Here is a 25293-nt window from a genome sequence, read left to right on the forward strand (position 1 = left end):
TAAGCTTGTATCCAGCTAATGTATTTTTTTTTATTAATTAACGGAAAAAAAGAAATTAACCCAACATTTAGAAATCATACCATTCTACATATGCAATCAGTAATTCTTAACATCATCACATAGATGCCTGATCATCGTTTCTTAGTACATTTGCATCGGTTTAGAAGAACTAGCAACACAACAGAAAAAGATATAGAATGTTAATATAGAGAAAAAAATAAAAGTAATAATAATAGTAAAAAAAAAAAAACCTATAGCTCAGATGCAGCTCCATTCAGTGTTTTAACATGATTACTTTACAATTAGGTATTATTGTGCTGTCCATTTTTGAGTTTTTGGATCTAGTCCTGTTGCACAGTCTGTATCCCTTCAACTCCAATTACCCATTATCTTGCCCTGTTTCTAACTCCTGTGGACTCTGTTACCAATGACATATTCCAAGTTTATTCTCGAATGTCTGTTCACATCAGTGGGACCATACAGTATTTGTCCTTTAGTTTTTGGCTAGACTCACTCAGCATAATGTTCTCTAGGTCCATCCATGTTATTACATGCTTCATAAGTTTATCCTGTCTTAAAGCTGCATAATATTCCATCGTATGTATATACCACAGTTTGTTTAGCCATTCTTCTGTTGATGGACATTTTGGCTGTTTCCATCTCTTTGCAATTGTAAATAACACTGCTATAAACATTGGTGTGCAAATGTCCGTTTGTGTCTTTGCCCTTAAGTCCTTTGAGTAGATACCCAGCAATGGTATTGCTAGGTCGTATGGCAATTCTATATTCAGCTTTTTGAGGAACCACCAAACTGCCTTCCACAGTGGTTGCACCATTTGACATTCCCACCAACAGTGGATAAGTGTGCCTCTTTCTCCGCATCCTCTCCAGCACTTGTCATTTTCTGTTTTGTTGATAATGGCCATTCTGATGGGTGTGAGATGATATCTCATTGTGGTTTTGATTTGCATTTCTCTAATGGCCAGGGACATTGAGCATCTCTTCATGTGCCTTTTGGCCATTTGTATTTCCTCTTCTGGTAGGTGTCTGTTCAAGTCTTTTTCCCATTTTGTAATTGGGTTGGCTGTCTTTTTGTTGTTGAGTTGAACAATCTCTTTATAAATTCTGGATACTAGACCTTTATCTGATATGTCATTTCCAAATATTATCTCCCATTGTGTAGGCTGTCTTTCTACTTTCTTGATGAAGTTCTTTGATGCACAAAAGTGTTTAATTTTGAGGAGCTCCCATTTATTTATTTCCTTCTTCAGTGTTCTTGCTTTAGGTTTAAGGTCCATAAAACCGCCTCCAGTTGTAAGTTTCATAAGGTATCTCCCTACATTTTCCTCTGTTTTATGGTCTTAGACCTAATGTTTAGATCTTTGATCCATTTTGAGTTAACTTTTGTATAGGGTGTGAGATACGGGTCTTTTTTCATTCTTTTACATATGGATATCCAGTTCTCTAGGCACCATTTATTGAAGAGACTGTTCTGTCCCAGGTGAGTTGGCTTGACTGCGTTATCAAAGATCAAATATCCATAGATGAGAGGGTCTATATCTAAGCACTCTATTCGATTCCATTGGTCGATATATCTATCTTTATGCCAATACCATGCTGTTTTGAGCACTGTGGCTTCATAATATGCCTTAAAGTCAGGCAGCGCGTGACCTCCAGCTTAGTTTTTTTTCCTCAAGACGTTTTTAGCAATGTGGGGCACCCTGCCCTTCCAGATAAATTTGTTTATTGGTTTTTCTATTTCTGAAAAATAAGTTGTTGGGATTTTGATTGGTATTGCATTGAATCTGAAAATCAATTTGGGTAGGATTGACATCTTAACTATATTTAGTCTTCCAATCCATGAACACGGTATGCCCTTCCATCTATTTAGGTCTTCTGTGATTTCTTTTAACAGTTTTTTGTAGTTTTCTTTATATAGGTTGTCTCTTTAGTTAAATTTATTCCTAGGTATTTTATTCTTTTAGTTGCAATTGTAAATGGGATTCGTTTCTTGATTTCCCCCTCAGCTTGTTCATTACTAGTGTATAGAAATGCTACAGATTTTTGAGTGTTGATCTTGTATCCTGCTACTTTGCTGTACTCATTCATTAGCTCTAGTAGTTTTGTTGTGGATTTTTCCGGGTTTTCGACGTATAATATCATATCGTCTGCAAACAGTGATAGTTTTACTTCTTCCTTTCCAATTTTGATGCCTTGTATTTATTTTTCTTGTCTAATTGCTCTGGCTAGAACCCCCAACACAATGGTGAATAATAGTGGTGATAGTGGGCATCCTTGTCTTGTTCCTGATCTTATGGGGAAAGTTTTCAATTTTTCCCCATTGAGGATGATATTAGCTGTGGGTTTTTCATATATTCCCTCTATCCTTTTAAGGAAGTTCCCTTGTATTCCTATCTTTTGAAGTGTTTTCAATAGGAAACGATGTTGAATCTTGTCAAATGCCTTCTCTGCATCAATTGAGATGATCATGTGATTTTTCTGCTTTGATTTGTTGATATGGTGTATTACATTAATTGATTTTCTTATGCTGAACCATCCTTGCATACCTGGGATGAATCCTACTTGGTCATGAGGTATAATTCTTTTAATGTGTTGTTGCATACGATTTGCTAGAATTTTATTGAGGATTTTTGCATCTATATTCATTAGAGAGATTGGTCTGTAGTTTTCTTTTTTTGTAATATCTTTGCCTGGTTTTGGTATGAGGGTGATGTTGGCTTCATAGAATGAATTAGGTAGTTTTCCCTCCACTTCGATTTTTTTGAAGAGTTTGAGGAGAGTTGGTACTAATTCTTTCTGGAATGTTTGATAGAATTCACATGTGAAGCCGTCTGGTCCTGGACTTTTCTTTTTAGGAAGCTTTTGAATGACTAATTCAATTTCTTTACTTGTGATTGGTTTGTTGAGGTCATCTATTTCTTCTTTTTGAGTCAAAGTTGGTTATTCATGTCTTTCCAGGAACCCGTCCATTTCATCTAAATTGTTGTATTTATTAGCGTAAAGTTGTTCATAGTATCCTGTTATTACCTCCTTTATTTCTGTGAGGTCAGTAGTTATGTCTCCTCTTCCATTTCTGATCTTATTTATTTGCATCCTCCCTCTTCTTCTTTTTGTCAATCTTGATAAGGGCCCATCAATCTTACTGATTTTCTCATAGAACCAACTTCTGGTCTTATTGATTTTCTCTATTGTTTTCAATTTCATTTATTTCTGCTCTAATCTTTGTTATTTCTTTCCTTTTGTTTGCTTTGGGATTAGTTTGCTGTTCTTTCTCCAGTTCTTCCAAGTGGACAGTTAATTCCTGCATTTTTGCCTTTTCTTCTTTTCTGATATAGGCATTTAGGGCAATAAATTTCCCTCTTAGCACTGCCTTTGCTGCGTCCCATAAGTTTTGATATGTTGTGTTTCATTTTCATTCGCCTCGAGGTATTTACTATTTCTCTTCCAATTTCTTCTTTGACCCACTCGTTGTTTAAGAGTGTGTTGTTGAGCCTCCATGTATTTGTGAATTTTCTGGCACTCCGGCTATTATTGATTTCCAACTTCATTCTTTTATGATCCGAGAAAGTGTTGTGTATGATTTCAATCTTTTTAAATTTGTTAAGACTTGCTTTGTGACCCAGCATATGGTCTATCTTTGAGAACGATCCATGAGCACTTGAGAAAAAGGTGTATCCTGCTGTTGTGGGATGTAATGTCTTATAAATGTGTGTTAAGTCTAGCTCATTTATAGTAATATTCAGATTCTCTATTTCTTTATTGATCCTCTGTCTAGATGTTCTGTCCATTGATGAGAGCGATGAATTGAAGTCTCCAACTATTATGGTATATGTGTCTATTTCACTTTTCAGTGTTTGCAGTGTATTCCTCACGTATTTTAGGGCATTCTGGTTCGGTGCATAAATATTTATGATTGTTATGTCTTCTTGTTTAATTGTTCCTTTTATTAGTAGATAGTGTCCTTCTTTGTCTCTTTTAACTGATTTACATTTGAAGTCTAATTTGTTGGATATTAGTATAGCCACTCCTGCTCTTTTCTGGTTGTTATTTGCATGAAATATCTTTTCCCAACCTTTTACTTTCAACCTATGTTTATCTTTGGGTCTAAGATGTGTTTCCTGTAGACAGCATATAGAGGGATCCTGTTTTTCAATCTGCCAGTCTATGTCTTTTGATTGGGGAATTCAGTCCATTAACATTTAGTGTTATTACCTTTTGGATAATATTTTTGTCTACCATTTTGCCTTTTGTATTATGTACATTATATCTGACTTTACTTCTTTCTACACTCTTCTCCATACCTCTCCTGTCTTTTCGTATCTGACTCTAGTGCTCCCTTTAGTATTTCTTGCAGAGCTGGTCTCTTGGTCACAAATTCTCTCAGTGGCTTTTTGTCTGAGAATGTTTTAATTTCTCCCTCATTTTTGAAGGACAATTTTGCTGGATGTAGGGGTCTTGGTTGGCAGTTTTTCTCTTTTAGTAGATTAAATATATCATCCCACTGTCTTCTACCTTCCATGGTTTCTGCTGAAAAATCTACACATAGTCTTATTGGGTTTCCCTTGTATGTGATGGATTGTTTTTCTCTTGCTGCTTTCAAGATCCTCTCTTTCTCTTTGACCTCTGACATTCTAACTAGTAAGTGTGTTCGAGAACGCCTATTTGGGTCTAATCTCTTTGGGATGCGCTGCATTTCTTGGATCTGTAATTTTGGGTCTGTCATAAGAGTTGGGAAATTTTCAGTGATAATTTCTTCCATTAGTTTTTCTCCTCCTTTTCCGTTCTCTTCTCCTTCTGGGACACCCATAACACGTATATTTGTTCGGTTCATATTGTCCTTGAGTTCCCTGATACCCTGTTCAAATTTTTCCGTTCTTTTCCCGATAGTTTCTGTTTCTTTTTGGAATTCAGATGTTGTATCCTCCAAATCACTAATTCTATCTTCTGTCTCTTTGAATCTATCATTGTAGGTATCCATTGTTTTTTCCATCTTTTCTACTTTATCCTTCACTTCCATAAGTTCTGTGATTTGTTTTTTCAGTTTTTCTATTCCTTCTTTTTGTTCAGCCCATGTCTTCAAGTTCTCCCTCAATTTATCGATCGTTTTTTAAGAGGTTTTCCATTTCTGTTTGTATATTCAACATTCGTTGTCTCAGCTCCTGTATCTCTTTTGAACTATTGGTTTGTTCCTTTGACTGGGCCATATTTTCAATTTTCTGAGCGTGATCCGTTATCTTCTGCTGGCGTCTGGGCATTCAGTCAGATTTCCCTGGGTGTTGGACCGAACAGATTGAAAGATTTTTCTGTGAAATCTCTGTGTTCTGTTTTCTTATGCTGCCCAGTAGGTGCGCTTGTGGCACACGTTTGTCTGCGGGTCCCACCAGTAAAAGGTGCTGTGGGTTCTTTAACTTTTGAAAACTCTCGCCATGGAGGAGGTTCGCCAGCCGAAGCAGCTTGGAAGAGTGCCAGCCGGCCTGGGTGTCCGAACGCGGGAAGGGTCGCCGGCCACCGCAGCCTGTGAGAGTGCCCGTCCGAATTTCCTATTCAGTCCGGGGCACCAGGCGTGGCGGGAGGGCAGCAGCCACCGCGGCCTGGAAGAGTGCACCGTTCCCAGCCGGACCGGGGAGTGACGTGTTTGGAAGGGACCCCCCCCCCCCCGGTCACCGTTCTCCGTGGCATAGGGATTTCTGATCCAATTCTCTCAGTTGGTCCAGGGGATCGCGCGTGGTGAGGGTACCAGCCGCCGTGGCTTGAGTAGCCCGCGTGCCCAATTCTGCCAGCTGGCCCGGGAAGGAGGAGGGGAGGGACTCCGGCTGCTTGCCGCCCCGCCCGGTTAAGCCCACGCCTCTCGGCGATCTCACCGGAGCGGGTTCTCTCAGCCAGTCAGTCGTTCCAGGATGGGGTACGCTGTCTTTTTGATCTCTGTTGTGGCTCCGGGAGCTGTTCTGTATCGTTTCTGCTCCCCTAGTAGCTGTTCTGAAGGAGGAAAGGTGAGGATGGCAAGGCTGTCAAGGACGTTGGCGGAGGAGCTGGTGAAGGCGGAAGAGGGCACGGTGGTGGTTGGAGAGCCGCTGGAGTAGGAGGAGAAAGGGAAGGATAAGATGGCGGATGGAGCGCCGCCGGAGCAGAAGGGGAAAGAGAAGGACAAGATGGCGGCGAGAGCGCCGGTGGCGGAGAAAGAGGAAGAGGAGGGCTAGATGGCGGCGGGAGCACCGGCGGAGAAAGAGAAAGAGGAGGGCTAGATGGCGGTGGGAGCGCGGGCGGAGAAAGAGATCCAGCTAATATTATGACACGGCTTTCCTTAAATGTAGGAGCTAAGCAAAAAAATTAAAAAAAAAAAAAAAAAAAGGAAAAGCACCTTTCTCAGCCTTTGCAGGTTGACCTGTGCAGGTCCTTCAGGGATTGTGCATAACTACGAATTTAGAGAGTTGCTTCAAGTCAAAGAATAGGCGCCTTCCTGATCCTTTTTGTGCATGCCTCTTTATCTTAGGCATGTTTTATATGGCCTAAGGATTCCCCCTGTTTACATGGTTACAAATGTCTCCTTTTCCCTAGAAAACATTTTCCACAGTGTCCTGAGCACTGTACTCTTCTATAGTCACCAGCCCTTTCCCCACGTAGCACAATTGTTCTCTCATGGTGTTCTAAAGGGGAGCTCAGTGAGCTACCTTCTACGCTGTTCTTGGGTGATGGGTCCCGCAGACCACTGCCAGATAGATTTGGTCAGACATATATGTTCCTAGTATGTGCATAAGAGATACTCTGCTCCTTTTAGAAATGGGACCAGGGATCTTTGCAGTATGAGTAGAAGTATGTGCTGGCTCTGCTCTGAGCTAGCAAGGGGTTGGGGCGGGGCCAGCCAAGGGCACAGTGAGATCCTGTCTCTTTAAAATGGCCTCCTTGATTTGGCACTTGCCCTATTACTAAACAGTCCTTTAACTGTTTTTCTGGAGCTTTTGGAAAGATGTTTCTTATATTCAGATATTTTGGTTGCTTATTTAGAAACTCCAAGAGAGTTAACTGAAAATCCCTTCATGGGTTGCAGTTTTTCTTGAAAAATAACGACCCTGCAACTAGATAGTGGTGCTGACTGCCCAGCATTGTGAATATACTAAACGCTGCTGAATTTATACTTTAAATGGTTAAAATGGTGAAATGTTATGTGAATTTTATAACACATAAGTAGTTAGTTCTGCTTAAAGTGCACATGTGAGCACAAGCAGAGATTTGAATTTTAACAGTTATTAGGACAGCTAATTACCCATGAATAATTAATTCTTTAATAACATATAAAGGTCAGCATACATTAAAGACCTCTATTTTGCCACTGAACAGAGTTTTATTTTTTTGCAAGGATTTTTAATTATCTAAGCAGTACCATAGTAATAAATAAATGGGGTTAGAGGAGATACGAAAACACAAATAAAAATATCTATCAATAATAATAGCTCAGAGATAATCACTAACACAATGTTTGTGTGTATTACCTTTTTTTCCTATCTATGTATGAATTTCAGAAAAATGAAGAGATTTCTATTTATATTATTTTGTGTTTTTCATTTGGCGATGTGTCATGGACATTTTCCTATGTCAATGTATGTTCTATCTAGAAGCATGATTCTTAACGGTCTATATTTCATTGCAAAGATATACCATAATTTATTTAGCCAGTCCTCTATATTGGACATTTCAGTTTCCTGTTTTTTCATTATAAAAAATATTGGTATAAACATGGGTTTTAACTAAATTTTTGCAAATATCCTCAGTTATTTTCTTACAGTAAATTCTCTGAAATTGAGTTATGCCTCTAAGATTTTTTTTCAGTGATTTTTTTTATTAGATTCTTTTGCATGAGAACAATCAATAAAATTCAGATTCTATGGGGATAGAAAAATAGGTGTATATTTGCAGGCCAATTTCAGGAGTCTAGTTCCTTTGGGGAAATATAAATAGTCTGGTAGTAGAAACTTTGATTCAGAGGCTCATAATGTTTAGGATGTATAAAGATGCATTAAGAAAAGATTTATATGTCATTGACTCTAAGATGCTGTTGATTTTTTTTCTACCAAGGCCTTTTATTTGTTTTTCATATAGCTATGCATTTTTCATCACAGTCGACTTTGTTCTTTTTTGTGAAAATAATGCATACACAAAACAAATTTCAAAGCATATTGCAACAATTTATTGTAGAATAGGTTTCAGAGTTTGTTAAGGGGATACAGTTCCACAGTTTTAGATTTTTACTTCTAGCCGTTCTCAGATACTGGAGACTAAAAGAAATATCATATAATGATTCAGCAATCATATTCATTTGTTAAACCCTACCTTCTCTGTATAACCACTATCACCTTTGATGTTTCTCCCAGTCTTTAGGGGTTTTTGGGCTATGCTCATTATAACTTTTTCATGTTGGAAGGGGCGGTTGTTAATATGGAATAAGGTGATGAAACAAGTTGATGTTCTGGAGAGGCTAGCCCCTCCGCATGCATTTCAGGACTTAATCTGGTCCAGGGACCCATCTCGTGGTTGTTGGTTTCTGCAAACTTACCCTAGTACATGGAACCTTTGAGGAATTTTATATAATGCCCTAGGTGTTCTTAAGGATTGGCAGGAATGGGTTTGGTGGGGGTTTGACAAGCTGTGATAGTTAGCAATGTTTAACTGGAACTTGCAAAAGAGGATGTCCAGAGTAGACTCTTGACTCTATTTGAATTCTCTCAGCCACTGATACCTTATATGTTACACTTCTTTTCTGTCTTTTGATTAGGATGGCGTTGTTCATCCCACGTTGCCAGGACCAAGCTCATCCCTGGGAGTCACCTCCCACGCCACCAGGGAGACTTTCATCCCTGGATGTCATGCCCCACATAGTGGGGAGGGCAGTGGTTTCACTTGCACCGTTAGGCTTAGAGAGAGAGAGGCCCACATCTGAGCAACAAAAGAGAGGTCCTTTGGAAGAAACTCTTAGGCATTCCTTTAGGTAGACTAAGCTTCTCCACTGCACACATAAACTTCACAAGAGCAAGCCTCAAGATGAAGGGGTTGGCCTATTGATTGGGTGTCACTGAACAAATTTGAAAAACAGAAATCACTAAACTCCTGGGAACAGTATTAAATGATAGTTAATTTGGAATATGTAGATGTCAAGAAACCTCTTGTGACAGAGATAGACTGATGAGATGGTAGCACAGAATTGTATGGCCAAAAAGGCACTATGAGAAATCATAGTTCTATAACTCTTTTGTATAGGATACAGCTAACCCATCTCAGAAAAATGAGATTCTTGTATTTAACAATATCCAGGAATACATATTTAAAGTCATATTGATGAATGGCTTTGTGAGTGGATAAAAAAATGACTATGTGATACTGCATTTGAAGAAATGTTGCTGTTTAGAAACAATAAAAATAAGGCTTCAAAGACTAAAAATAAAAATGCCTTTTGGACACTTAAAATATCTCTTTCAAAGAAACTCCAAGCTCAGAGAATTCACTGGTGAAATGGGAAAAATCTGTGTGAAGAAAGGTATTAAATATAACAGAAGAACCTCAGGCGAGGGGAAGGGAGGGAGTCCTCTAAGTAAATGGAAGAGCCTACTTTGTTCTTGAATCAGAAGATTCAGTATAAAGTATGTCACATCTCCCCAAATCAAACTGATAGTCACTGTATTTACATTTGAAATCCCAATTGTTTTGTTTTAGCAAGCCATCAAGTTCATGTAGTACAGGAAGAGAAGCACAAATAGTTCAAAACAATGAAGAAGAGTTTTGTGTTGCTAGATATTTAAACATGCTTTAAAGCTGTTACTATGAAAGCAGTATTCTGTCAACCCAGGAGTGGGAAAAAGGTCACTGGGATATCCTAGAGAGCAGCAAACCATTTGCTTCATAGACATTGGGTTTAGAATTCTTAAAGTGCTCTGTGTCTTTGCAAGGTTGCGGATTTCACTGGTTTTATTTTATTAAAAACATTCAGGCATTAATATAATAACTTCAGTTGTTACATTTAACAGATTATTCTTCAAAACTCAATTTTAGGTAAAAATCTAGAACCTATCTACTTAGATGTAGGCAATCACTTTAAACATTTTTAAAAAAGTTAGAATCATTTTTGAAAAACATTAAAAAAAATCCTTCATTTCTTCCTAACTCCTTTTCTGTTAAAGGTTCCTCTGGTCTCTGTTTCGGTCCTTTGTCTTGAATGCCTTATGAGTCATCAAATTTTGTAGCTTCTTCATGGGTAGCTTCCCCATTCTGGGGGTGGGGGGGCAGGTGGGATGTGTTCAGGCTCTTGTTTCTAATTTTAATTGCCTGTTGGCTCTACTATATGTTGTCTGTTCCAGTCCATTTTGTATGGTGCTATCAGAGAAATGTTTGCTTGCTATTGAGTCTAGATTCTCTACCCGTTTTACCACAATTTTCAGAAGCATTTAGTTTTATAGCTGTTTCTATTCCTGTCGCATACTACGTTTCCACTCAATTTTGTTCTTTGCCTATATTTTCCTTTGCCTAGTATGTTTTTTTTTCCTTGCATTTTCCTCTGTCTCTTAAGCCTTCCTGGAGAGACTCTAGACAACATCTTCCTTTTTCAAGCTTATTTGTGTTGCAGAGTTGGCACTTCATTAAATGCAAATTTTAAACCCATTTTGAAGTTACAATGTAATTCTTGTGTTTTCTTATAATATTCTTATGGCTTAGGTTGTTAAATATTTAAATCCTTGATTCATTTACTTAAGAATGGATCCAGTTTTTTTTTCCCCCCAAATTTTACACAGTTGTCCTGACACCATTCATGCACTGGTCTGTTCTCCAACTGATTTGAGACCGCACCTTTATCTAAGACTTGTATTAGGGTCCATTTTTGGACTTGACATTTTTTTCCTTTGATTATTCTGTCTGTTAATGTACTCAGTGTACCCCATAGTTTTAATTATTGAGGCTCTGTTATGTTATTTAACATCTGATGGGACTAGATTTTCATTGTTTCTCTTTTTTGATGTTTTTTTGGTTATTGCTTATTCTTAAAATCTTAAAGTTGTTGAGGTCACAGTGCATTTATAAATTAATTTAGCAACTTTCCTTTATTATAGGTGATGATTCTTTTCACTACAGGTCCATCATCTGTATTTGCAATTCCTGTGTTTTACTTAGTCTCAATTGAAGTTAACTTTGAAAAACTATTAAATTATAACTTCAGTAGAAGCTCTAGAAACTAAATTGTGTGTATTATTTTTTTAGTTTAGTCCAATGGCCAAAGGCCCTCAGAGATACATGGTCTCCACTGGTGCTGATGGGACAGTTTGCTTCTGGCAATGGGATTTAGAATCCCTGAAATTTAGGTAAGTGACTTGAATTATGCAGCAAAGCTTTTTTCTAATGCTGTTTCATGATTTAGTTTAATGAAATGAAGTTTGATTATAAAGAGATTATGTATTGTGGTTGCTTTTTAAATTTTTTCTTTATATATACGTGTGTGTGTGATATATATACACACACACATACATTAATATATTATACATAAATACATTACATATAGATGTGTTTTATTAAAGTAGTGGTAGGTTTACAGAAAAATCATGAAGACTTCCCATATATCCCTCCCCCTTCCAACAGTTTCCCCTCTTATTATCGGTTTGTATTAGTGTGGTACTTTTATTACAATTGATGAATGAAAATTATTATAATTATATTATTAATTAAAGTACATACTTTATGTTAGGGTTCATTGGTTGAGTTGTACAGTTTTATCGTTTTTTAAAAATTTTTTCTAGGATTATATATACAACCTAAAATTTTCCTCTTTTGTCCATATTCAGATATATGTTTTAGTGGTGTAAACCATGTTCACAGGGCTTTACTATCACTACCATCTATTACCAACAACATTTCCATCATTACAAACAAACTCTGTACCAAGTAAGCCTTAACTCCCTCTTCCCTTCCCAACCCTGGCCCCTGGTAACTTGTATTCTAGCTTATATACTTATTCTAATTATTGCATCTCAGAGAGCTCATGAAGTATTTGTCCTTTTGTGTCTGGTTTACCTCAGTCAGCATGATGTCAGGGTTCATCTGTGTTGTCTTATGTATTAGAACATTGTTCTTTTTTATGGCTGAATAAGAGTCCATTTTATATATATACCACATTTTGTTCATTCAGTTATCCGTTGATGGATACTTGGGTTGCTTTTGACTATTGATAACATTGCTGTAAACATTGGTGTTGAAATATCTGTTTGAGGCCCTGCTTTCAATTCTTTTGGGTTTATACGTAAAAGTGGAATTGGTAGGTCATAGTAATTCAATACTTAACTTTCTGAGGTATTGCCAAACTGTCTTCCACAGTGGCTGCAACATTTTATATTTCCACCAATAATGAATGAGTGTTCCTGTTTCTTCAAATGTTCCTACACGTATTTTCCATTTTTCTAATAGTAATTATTTTCAGGGGTCTGAAATGGTATCTCATTGTGGTTTTGATTTGTGTTGCCTTAATGGCTAATGATGTTTAGCATTTTTCTATGTGCTTTTGGCCATTTGGATATCTTCTTTGGATAAATGTTTATTCAAATCTTTTGCCCGTTTTTAAATTGGGTTATCTTTTTGATGTTTAGTTGTAGAATTTTTTAAATCAGTTCTGGATATTAAACCTTATAGATATGTAATTTCATATATTTTCTCTCATTCTGTAGGTTTTTTTATTTTCATAATAAAGTCCTTTGCAAAAAAGTTCTTAATTTTGATGAGGTACCAATTATCTTTTTTTTTTTGTTGCTTGTGCTTTGTTGTGAAGTCTAAGAAACCATTGTCTAACAGAAGGACCTGAAGATATTTATTTCCCTGTGTTTTTCTAGGAGTTTTATAGTTTTGATTCTTATAATTTATCAAGGATAGGTCTTTGATCCATTTAGAGATAATTTTTGTATATGGTGTGATGTTGAAGTCTACCTTCATTCTTTTCCATATGTATTTCTAGTGTTCCCACCACCATTTGTTGAAGAGGCTATTCTTTTCCATTAGCGTGGACTTGGCACCCTTATCAAAAATCAGTTAGCCACAGATAGACATGATGTTTTATTTATTTTATTTTAAATTCAATTCCATTCATCTCTATGTCTGTCCTTGTGCCAATACCACGCTGTTTTAATTACTGTTGCTAGCTTTGTAGTAAGTTCTTTTATTTTTAAGGCTGAAAGGGGTTTTATTACCAAAGAGGGAGGGGGAGAGGAAGGGAAAAGGGGGAAGAGGAGAGGGGGAGGAGGAAAGGGTAAAGGAACACTTTCTTCAAGAGCCTCAAGAAAATGTCCCTGTAGGAAGTTTTAAAATCGACGTAAGTCCTCTAACTTTGTTCTTCTTTTTGAAGGTTGTGATTGGCTTTTCCTTTTATGCAAAAAAAGACTGTGTTTAAATCTCGATGGGGGAGTGCATTAAATCTGTGAATTACTTTGGGTAGAATTGACATCTTAATATCTAGTCTTCCAGTCCATGAACATGGAATGTCCTTTCATTTATATAGGTCTTTGATTTCCTTGGCAATGTTTTGTGGGATTCTGTATATAAAGCCTTTGCATCCTTGATTAAATTTATTCTTAGATTTTTGATTCTTTTAGTTGCTATTGTAAATGGATATTTTTTTCTGGATTTCTTCAGATTGTTCATTACTCGTGTATAGAAACACTACTGATTTTTGTGTTGTTCATGTACCCTGCTACTTGCCCAATTTGTTTATTAGCTTTAGTAGCATCGTTGTGCCCTTTTACTCTTTATTGTAATTTTTATTATAGACTGTATATGTTCTATTTTGATTATTTACTGTTTACAGTTTATTATCTCAACAGTTGGATATGTAAAAGATGCATAGCTAATCTTTGTGGGCACATTTTTATGACAACAAAATATATGAAACAGTTTTAAAAAGTGTAGAAATGTACCAAAAAAAGGTTTATGATTGGAAATTCCAACAGGATCATTTAATAATTAAAAGATTTGGATTTTATACCTATGCTGTGCAGTACAACAGCCACTAGCCACATATCTGTATGATTATTGATCACTTCAAATATGGCATGTCCAACCAAGAAAGTGAATTGTTAATTTAAGTGTAAAAAGTAATATTTGATTCAATTATTAAAGAGTTTTTAAGTATGTTTGGTTCAACTTGAGTATTTGAATTTACTTTTTCAACTATAAGTTTTATGAAATCTGAATATAGATCTAATATTTTCTGAAAACCTAGTGGTCAAATTGAAATGGTGTCAAATCCTCTGGAAAATTTTAAGGATTTCATATTCGAAAAAGAATTTTTGAAGTATTGAATTAAATTTTTATTAATATTGGTTACATGTCACTATGATATTCTGGATATATTGGTTTAACTTAAATAAAATTTTATCTCATTTTAATTTTTAATATGTGCATACTAACAAATCTAAAATTACCTATGTGGTTCAATTAGAATTTATTGGGACAGTGCTGTAGTTCTCTAACCTTCTCTGCAGCCTCAATGATGGAGTCACTTATAGTGTACACTTTAGTCATCTCACTTCAAAATGAGGTTAATAAATATATATACCCTTTGATAGGAAGATGGGGATTAGATAGGGCTTTTTAAAATTCATCCAGCTATAAAAAGCATATGTGGAAATTTTTGATATTCTAGAAGGTAGATAGAAAGAAATAAGATTATTATACGTAAGTAAGCTAGATTGAAGGCAATATTTTAAACTGTGTTAATATGTTACATTAATGTATTTTAAAGCAACATCTTCTTCTTTTAAAGTCCACGACCTCTGAAGTTCACTGAAAAGCCTAGGCCAGGGGTTCAAATGCTTTGTTCTTCATTTAGTGTTGGTAAGATACCTTACTTATTTTTTTTCCTTAGTTGTATTTTAGTATTAAATGACCATGCTTTCCTAAGAATCTTTACTAGATGGAAAATGATTTACAATATTCTTTTAATTAGGCTTAATTTGTGATGTTCATTTAATTAGCCTTTTTCTTATCTGAGTCCTCCCATTCTACCCTTTTCTGGTTTCAGATCGCAGTTAGAGTCAATGGTATAAGATTTGGCTGGCAAAAAAAAAGAGACTTAGAGGAGTCAGTATAAGTGATTTCTGAGCCATGGGACCTCTATGGATAATGTACAAAAATTGTGATTGCTTTTTTACAGAGACCAAATTACATATTTTTGGTAGTATAGTTTGTTTTCCAGATATTGTATCTTGGTGAAATGATTTTTGTTTTTTTTTTTCTTGTAAAGTGAACTTGGGAGGTTGCTTTTTTTTTTTTTTGGCACAGACCAGACTTTTTTACCCAAAAAAGTCTGAAAACTTCAACAAGTGAATTTTTATTTTATTTTAAGTTTTTTTTTAAAAAATATAACAACAAACAAATGCAAACATTCTTAACTTACGATCATTCCATTCTACATATATAATCAGTAATTCACAATACCATCATGTAGTTGCATATTCATCATCATGATCATTTCTTAGAACATTTACATCAATTCAGAAAAAGAAATAAAAAGACAACAGAAGAAAATTCATATATACCATTCCCCTTACCCCTCCCTTTCATTGATCACTAGCATTTCAATCTAAGTTTAACACTTGGTCCCACTGTTATTTTTATTCTGTTTGTTTTACTCGTCTATTGATAAAGTAGAAAAAGGCATCAGACACAAGGTTTTCACAATCACAGTCACATTGTGAAAGCTATATCATTATATGATTATCTTCAAGAAACATGGCTACTGGAACACAGCTCTACATTTTCAAGCAGTTCCCTCCAGCCTCTCCATTACATCCAACAAGTGAATTTTATATTCCATAGCTTAGTTTAGGTATGCAGAGTGTTTGAGAAAGCAGGACCTCTTTTATTCAAGTGTTTTTGAGGTCATTGCCACACTTAACAAAGCAGCAGGAACTAGTGAGTATTTACAGATTAAATTATCTTTATTAAACCTGCATTATATTAGTTTCATAAACTCTTTAAATAGGCAATTAGAACACGGGTCTGTTGAGATAAGCTTAGCTTTGGAGTAATATATCTTGAATGATAATACATATATTTCATTTTTTTGCAGGCATTTTTATAAACTGAACCTTAACATTTTTATTTCAGGTGGTATGTTTTTGGCTACAGGTAGTACTGATCATGTAATCAGAATGTATTTTTTGGGTTTTGAAGCACCCGAAAAAATTGCAGAACTTGAAAGCCACACTGTAAGTAGTTATGATTTTAAGTTCTGTAGGTAAACAATTACTATTATCTTGTTTGTACATAGTCATAAATTATTAAAAGAAATTGCTTTTGGTTCTAGTTTTAACCTTAAGTGTGGGAGAAATTGTGTTAAAAGGAAAGAGAGCTATATTGGCAGCTTGGGACCTAGAGAAAGCAATTTTTTTTTTTTGCAGTGATTATTTCTAAAGTTTCAAGTCCAAAATCTTGATTCTGACAGTTGATCTGGGTGGTTTTGGTTTAAGTGGCATTCTCATCTTAGCCAAGTTCATGAAATCAGAATGCTGTTTTATTGTAGAAATATATATATATTATAATGTATATAAGATATATCAACTGTCAGTATTCCAAATGCTGGTTACAGATCAGGTGATCTTTTCTCCTATAGGGAGTTCTGTGTGGGATGTCAATCAGCTTTCAGATGTTATTTGATAAATATAGATTCAAATCACTTTTTTTTTTTTTTTACATGGGCAGACACCGGGAATCGAACCCGGGTCCTCGGGCATGGCAGGCAGGCATTCTTACCTGCTGAGCCACCGTGGCCCACCCTCAAATCACTTTTAAAAAGAAAAAAACATTTGTTTTAGACATAATCACCAAAGTGAAAATACCTTGTTTTCAACTGCATAAACTCTTTGATATGATCACTTTCCACATATAAAAATAATTTTTAATCAGTTGTGATTAATTGTAAATACAACTTTAATTTTAGAAGGAAAGCTTCTGTTTTTACTGAATGTGTCTATCTTAAGTGAAGAACTCTCTTAGTAATCTTGTTAGGTTTATAGTTAAGAGTCTCTGCACCTAAAATCACAGTGCATGTTTGAATGATAGGGTAATGCAGCACAAGTGCAAATCTATTGCTAATAAAATCAAATGTGCTTTTATAAAACTGAGTTGTTTTTTTCCTAAATTTGCAACGAGAACTATGTAGATGATCATTTTGTGTTTGTGTTTTCCTCTTTTAGGATAAAGTTGATAGTATCCAATTTTGTAACAATGGTGACCGGTAAGTGTGAAGTGTGTGTGTATGCATGTATTTAGGCACATATAATATGCTGTATATTAGTATAACTAATATATCACTTTGTACATTGCAGGTACTTATTAATAAAATGTCAGTTGAATGAAAAGTGTCTGGGGTGGGGGGAAGCATATGAAATATAAGTGTTAAGAATTGTAGTTTCTGCTGCTCTGATGACCAAAAGTACTTCTCCTTTAGTCTATCATTGACCAGATGTTTGATATACTGATAAATTGGGTGCAAGGATAATGAATGAAGCTCCTTACATTTGAGTAGTTAAAAAAAAATCTTTTCACTGTAACGTATCCTGCAAATCAATTATCACTTAAAATATATTCTTCTCTGTGGCCCCTGGTAACTCTCAAGTGATTAACTTTCCTAAACTGCAGTTTTTAACACCTTAATTTATTAAAAGAATTACTTATTTTTACATAGTTGCTAGCATGAATTAATTTGAGTTTAGAATTAAAATGTTTTAAATGGGGCTTTTGCTCTGCTTGATTTTCTTAGACATCTTTATTTCTTCCTACATTTTCCCTTTTCATGTGCTTTTTTTTTGGTATACTGCATGGTGGGTGTCACATTTAATTCTTTTTCCATGTGCATATCCCATTATTGCAGTACTATTTATTGAAATTTTGGGGGGGTGGGGTGGAGGAGTGCATGGGGTGGGAATCGAATCCAGGTCTTCTGCATGGCAGGTGAGAATTGTACCACTGAACTACTCTTGCATCCCCTTATGTGCTTTTTTTAAACTTGTTTCTTCTTTTATTTTTGTTTTTTTACATGGGCAGGCACCGGGAATTGAACCCGGGTCCTCTGGCATGGTAGGCAAGCATTCTTGCCTGCTGAGCCACCATGGCCCCTTATGTGCTTTTTGTACACTGTCTTTTAAAAAACTCGATATATTTGACAAGATTGAGTGTGAAATATACTTTACCTTACAACGCCAGGCAAATTACAGCAAACCAGATTTTTCTCCACCCAAATTTGCCCTGAATTCCTGTCACCTGTCTTTTGAATCACCACCTATAGATTCACCTATAGTCAAGACAGCTACATTAAAATTTTTTTTACTTGTGATTTTCATTGTAATCCCTTGGTGGCAAGTATATGAGTTTGAGGTCTTTTTTTTTTTTTTTTTTTTTTTTTAACATTTTAAGGTTCTTAAGTGGTAGCAGAGATGGAACAGCACGGATTTGGAGATTTGAGCAGTTAGAATGGCGAAACATTTTGTTGGATATGGCTACCAGAATGTCAGGGTGAGTTGAGATGGTTTGTTATAAGTAGATGAATTGTAGGTACTTGGTTTCTCTCTCATTTACTTTAGTTTTTGGTTGGTTGGTGTTTTGATCAGGGAATTGGAACGCCTCCTCTTACCAAGAACTTGATTAATGTGCCTCTTTTTTTAATAGTCCAAGTGAATGGCTAACTGCTAAATATCAGATAAAGAGGTACTTAAAGTCTCCTATATCCAAAAGAATTTATGTGGGAAAGAATAATATGTATTTATTCTACTATTGGTCAAAGCATTAACCTCCTCTTAGGTGTTGCATTAAAAACCTGCAGTTAAAAAACTTAGTTAAAAAAAAAGTTAGTAAAATAAATCTGGTATGTCAGTTGCCAAGTTTTACTTTTCTATAAATAGGATTTTTGAAAATTTAAAAAAGTGCTTTGGGCTATGTCGTGAATATACTAAACATACTTTATTGTTGAGATTAGAAAAAATATATTGATGTCCAAAGGGAATAATTTTTTGTGATTTAAATCTTTGGCTTGTCAAGTGGCTTTGAGGGCAGTTTCTCCACACTCATCCCCCAAAGTTTCCAGTATGTTTTGAGGATCTTTGAAATAAGTGCAGCATTATCCAAGATTAATATTCCAAATTTCATAGTCTGATTTTGGTTTGTGAATATTAGGAGGCAGTACTTATAGTGGATGGAATTCAGATTTTGATGTGAAATTGGGTCATATACCATTTATATCAATGTAATTTTGAGAACATCATTTAATGTTTCTTAATCTGTATCATCATCTGGGAAATACGGACTAAGAGTCCTTAATCATTAATGGGAATTTTAAATGATATGAGAAAAGCTTGTTGCATGCTGTCTGGTATAGAATAGAGGACATATCCATGTTCTTTGTTTATTGCACGTTGTCATTAGTAACTAAATAAATCTGAGGTCATAATTTTTCTTGGGTAAAGTTTGTTTCAAAGTGTAACTTTATGCTTTTTCACGTTTTTCTGAGAAATGTTACACAGAAGTAACGAAGTCTTTTTGGAAATAGTCATTCTGGTTTATTTTCAGTAATAGCAGGAAGAATAAACTTTGCTATAGTCCAACTATGTTTTGGGTTTTCAAAATAAATTTGAGTCTTTTGGAAATAGTCATTCTGCTTTATTTTCAATAATAGTAGGAAAATTTAACTTTGCTCTAGTCCAGGTATATTTTGGGTTTTCAAAATAAATTTTTCTTTGTATTTTTTGTGAAATTATCTGTAGTAGCAAATGGAAAAAACATATGCTGGAAATTCTGGTAACTGTTGCTCATAAACAAATTTAAAGATATCTTTACCTTTAATTTAAAATGTTATATCTGGATATTCAAAATCCCTTAGTGTAAAATGTCTGAATTCTGATAAGCTTTGATTAAATAGTTGTAATAATGAAGGAGAATGAAAGTAAAGATAATTTGAAATTATATTCACCCCTGAAAATTTATTAGGTAAAATAGGGATATCAATGTAAAACCTTGATTAAAAATTTTTAATGAGATTGGAAACTATGTAGTTTTCTTGGTTCCATTTTCAGTGTTTTTCCTAAAATTCCCTTCATGGTGGGAAATAGTCTCTCATTTATAGTTTCAATTCTTTCGTATCTTGAAGCATAGTCTTCGTATGTAAGAATTGGTAGATATTCTTATTGTAGTGTAATCTTGACAGGTAAAGTTGATGAAATACAAGGTGTATGTTAGTAAATGAAAAGTTAACAGAGAAAGCATTTTTGAAGTGAAGAGTAGAATCTTACCCTTCGCTCTGAAAATTTCTCAGAGAGAATCTGCAGTTCCTTCCATTGTGTTTATGTAGATAGCTGTATTACTATACTTGTCCCATTTTCTAATAGTTTTCTTTATTAATTAAAATATGTCTGATACTTATAATTTCTTAGAATGATTTCAGAAGCAACTAAGTCTTTTCCCTGCTTCCCTCTGTTTACTGCTTACTACAGTAATGTATACAGAGAAATGTCATAAAGTCTGTTGAACTCTGAAGACAAGTCTGTTACACACTGGAGACGTGTTTATCCATTACCATTCTTGCTATGGGGCCCATAGAAATAGTCCGTAGGGAGGTATAAAGACATGAATACAATCTCCTCTACAGTTCAGCAAATTGAGTGTCTGTCTGCGTGTTTGCTTAACATTGGGGATATGAAGATGTGCATGATCTTTTATCTATCTTTTAAAGATTTCTTTAAGTCTTTTCTTTGGAGAGAAACAGTTGAAAATAAGTGTTAGAGTTTAGGGTCAAGAGATGGATATAAAAGAGGTAGGGAGATAAAGCTTTGATTTTATGGGCAGTGCTGGTGCCCAAAAATCTGTCCTTGTTCATTCTTTGAACTGCTCCTAGATCACTCCTTCCCCCACCACATTTTACTGGAATGTGCTTATAGATTAACCTCTTGTGGTTCAGATGTAATGACCCCTCTGTACTGTTGATAAAATTTGCTCCTGAACTGTATTTCTTTATTTATCGCTGTATCCATGATATATTTGTATACATTATAAAGCCTGCCAATCCAAATGAATTTATACATTGTGCATTTATTTATTTTGTTAGGGACTTATCTTCAGAAGAGGAAAGATTTATGAAACCCAAAGTGACAATGATAGCTTGGAATCAAAATGATAGCATTGTTGTTACAGCTGTGAATGATCATGTCCTCAAAGTATGGAACTCTTATACTGGACAACTGCTTCATGACTTATTGGTAGATATTTTTTATTTTTATTTATTTATTTTTTTGCGTGGGCGGGCACTGGGAAGCAAACTCAGTCTTCGGCATGGCAGGCGAGAACTCTGCCTGCTGAGCCACCGTGGCCCACCTGGTAGGTAGTTTTTATACAATATTACAAACCAGGTACTTGGAAATATAATCTTATTTTTGAAGCTATAAAATTAATATACTGGAACAAGTTGTTAAATTATCAGATGATTAGAAATTTATATATTAATGTTATATATTAATAATTATTGTCATTAATATAGTTTTATAAACCCTAATGTACTAGGACAATATGGATGTTTTTATAAACCTTGTAACTTGTAAACCCTCTAACTATATGACTTTGTTGCATAAAGGGACATGCTGATGAAGTATTTGTTTTGGAGACACATCCCTTTGATTCCAGAATTATGTTATCTGCAGGACATGATGGCAGCATATTTATATGGGATATTACAAAAGGCACCAAGATGAAACATTATTTCAATATGGTAAGAGAAGTAAGGTGAATGTTTATACATGGATGTATTTGTTCATAGTATTTGAATTAAATTTAGCCAGAAACAATCTTTGCATGTTTTTGCAGTTCGTGTTTCTTTGTATTTGTCAAATAAGCATCTGACAATCATATATGCATACATACATACATCAGTGAAATTCTCAATATAGCTTACATGAGATAAAGATTTTGAAAAATCTGTTTGTGCTTTTGGGTTACTTGAGCTTTGTGTTTGTGTCTATGTTTAAATGTGCAAGTTGTTACTTAAACAAAACAGCTTTTTCACTCTTTACATTAAAAATATTTGATAAATAAAATCTTCAGTGAAATCACTTGTGGCTTCGACATTAGTGGATTTTTCCAGTCTGTTTTCTTTTTACACAAGTATATCCTAATATTAGGTTCATAATATATATGTATTTTACAATTTCATAAATAGTATCACAGTATAATTATCAAAACCAACAGATTTACCATTGATAGTATTTAGTCCAGCACATACTCACATTTTGTCACTTGTCCCAATAATATCTTTATACCGTATTTTACCTCTTGGATCAGGACCTACTCCAGCATCATGCATTGTAGTAAGAAATTAAATCTGTCAAGTCTTCTTTAATCTGAAACAATCCTTTAACATTCTTTCTGTTTTCTTGCCCTTTACATTTTTTGCATGAATATAGGCCCAGTAACGTTATATCCATTTATTTATATCCATCATGATTAGCTTCTGTTCAATACTTTTTGATAGAATGCAACATAAATGATTGTCTCCTCCATGCATTATATTAAGAGGCACATGATTTTTATTTTTCTCAGTATTGGTGGTGATAATTTTAAATACTTGGTTTAAGGTTAAAATATTGAATCATTTCTCCACTGTTAAGTAATTACTTTTTATCTTTGTGATTATTGAAGTTGATAAGTTAAATAACTATTTTGAGACTCATCCTGTTCTTCATCAAATTTTCTTTCACTCACAAATGTTAGCATCCATTGATGATTTCATTTCTTCATGTTTATTAGTTTGCATTCTTGTATGTAGCTTTTATTTTTATTTATTTCTTGATATATATTCACGTACAATGTAATCATCCAAAGTGTACAATCAGTGGTTCACAATATCATATAGCTGTGAATTTATCATCACAATCGACTTTTTTTTCTTTTGTGTGACAAACAATATATACAAAAAAGCAATAAATTTCAAAGCACATTGCCACAATTAGTTGTAGAACAGATTTCAGGAGTTTGGTATGGATTATAATTCCACAATTTTTGGTTTTTACTTCTAGATGCCTTAAGATACTGGAGACTAAAATAAATATCAATATAATGATTCAGCATTCATACTCATTTGTTAAACCCTACCTTCTCTGTATAAGTCAACCATCACCTATGATCTTTTTCCCACTCTTTAGGGGTATTCTAGCTTTTTCATGTTGGAAAGGGCTGTTGAAAATGTGTGATAGGGTGATGAAACAAGTTGATGTTCTGGAGAGGCTGGCCCCTTTGCATTTCAGGACTTCTGTGGTCCACGGGCCCATCTGGAGGTTGTAGATTTCTGGAAACTTACTCGAGTGCATTGGAACCTTTGTAGAATCTCATGTAATGCCCTAAGTGTATTTTAAGATTGGCTAGAATGGTTTTGGTTGGGGGTTGGAAAGCTATGATAAGGTAGCAGTGTCTAACTGAAGCTTGTGTTGAGAGTGATGTCCACGGTAGCCTCTTGACTTTATTTGAACTCTCTCAGCCACTGATAACCTTGTTACATTTCTTTTCCTTCTTTTGGTCAGGATGGCATTGTTGATTGAACAGTGTTAGGACCAAGCTCATCCCTGGGAGTCATCTCCCACGATGCCAGGAAGACTTTCACCTGTGGATGTCATGTCCCACATAGGGGAGAAGGCAATGATTTCACTTGTAGCATTGGGCTCATAGAGAGAGAGGCCACATCTGAACAACAAAAGAGGTTTTTCAAAAGTAATTCTTAAGCATACCTATCTGTAGGTAGGCTAAGCTTCTCCACTATCTGTGTAAGCTTCACAAGAGCAAGCCTCCAGATCAAGGGCCTGGCCTATTGATTTGAGTGTCCTTAATGCTTGACGCAGTATTGGGTTTTCCTGGTGGTTTGCATGTAGTCTTGTAATTCTTTTTTTCCGTTTATGTCAGCAACATTTTCAAATTATTTTTTAAGAATTTGCAAATACATTATTTTATTTTAATTTTTAATTAATTTTTAAATAAAAAATTACAAGAAATACATTCTTAATATATGATCATTCCATTCTGCATATATAATCAGTAATTCACAATATCATCACATAATTGCATGTTCATCATCATGATCATTTCTTAAAACATTTGCATCAATTCAGAAAAAGAAAGACAAAGACAACAGAAAAATAAAATGATAACAGAAAAAATTATACATACCTTACCCCTTACCCCTCACTTTCATTGATCACTAAATGAAATTGTTTATTTCACACTAAATTTATTTTAACATTCGTCTCCCCTATTTATTTTTATTCTGTATGTTCTACTCATCTGTTGACAAGGTATGCAAAGGTCCGTTTGTGTTCTTGCCCTTATGTTCTTTGAGTAGAGATAGCATATACATGGGTCATGTTTTTTAATCCATTCTGCCAGTCTTTGTCTTTTGATTGGGGAGTTTAATCCATTAACATTAAGTCATTTTGCCTTTTGGATTTTATATGTCATATCTAACTTTCCTTCTTTTTACCTTTACTCATAGTCTTCCTTTCTGCACTCTTCTCCACACTTCTCACTTCTGTCTTTTCGTATTTGTCTCTAGTGCTCCCTTTAGTATTTCTTGCAGAGCAGGTCTCTTGGTCATAAATTCTCTCAGTGGTTTTTTGTCTGAAAATGTTTTAATTTCTCCTTGATTTTTGAAGGACAATTTTGCTGGATATAGAATTCTTGGTTGGCAGTTTTTCTCTTTTAATAATTTAAGTATGTCATCTCACTGTCTTCTCGCCTCCATGGTTTCTGCTGAGAAATCTACGCATAGTCTTATTGGGCTTCCCTTGTATGTGATGGGGATTGCTTTTCTCTTGCTGCTCTCAAGATTCTCTCTTTCTCTTTGACCTCTGACATTCTGATTAGTAAATGTCTTGGAGTATGTCTATTTGAATCTCTTCTCTTTGAGGTACGCTGCACTTCTTGGATCTGTAATTTTTAAGTCTTTCATAAGAGTTGGGAAATTTTCAGTTACAATGTCCTCCATTAGTTTTTCTCCTCCTTTTACCTTCTCTTCTCCTTCTGGGACACCCACAACATGTATATTTGTGTGCTTCATATTGTCATTCAATTCCCTGAGTCCCTGCTCATATTTTTCTTTTTTTTTCCCCTATAGTTTCTTTTTCTTGTTGGATTCAGATGTTCTGTCCTCCAGTCACTAATCCTATCTTCTGCCTCTTGAAATCTACCATTGTAGGTTTCCATTGTTGTTTTTCGTCTTTTTTGCCTTGC

General features: G+C 35.0%; 1 protein-coding gene across 5 annotated transcripts in view; it reads left to right on the forward strand.

Moving 5' to 3' along the window:
* BRWD1 (bromodomain and WD repeat domain containing 1) overlaps positions 1-25293 on the forward strand; it is a 241510-nt gene that overhangs the window by 60281 nt on the left and 155936 nt on the right. For all 5 annotated transcript variants that reach the window (XM_077119066.1, XM_077119067.1, XM_077119062.1 and 2 more), the window contains exons 9-15: positions 11260-11360; positions 14801-14871; positions 16147-16247; positions 17235-17275; positions 18454-18552; positions 21134-21284; positions 21656-21790. In XM_077119066.1, coding sequence (XP_076975181.1) covers positions 11260-11360; positions 14801-14871; positions 16147-16247; positions 17235-17275; positions 18454-18552; positions 21134-21284; positions 21656-21790 — 699 coding nt within the window. The remainder of the gene's footprint in view (positions 1-11259; positions 11361-14800; positions 14872-16146; positions 16248-17234; positions 17276-18453; positions 18553-21133; positions 21285-21655; positions 21791-25293) is intronic.

This window comes from Tamandua tetradactyla, chromosome 10 (assembly GCF_023851605.1).
Source record: "Tamandua tetradactyla isolate mTamTet1 chromosome 10, mTamTet1.pri, whole genome shotgun sequence".
Lineage (NCBI taxonomy): Eukaryota > Metazoa > Chordata > Mammalia > Pilosa > Myrmecophagidae > Tamandua > Tamandua tetradactyla.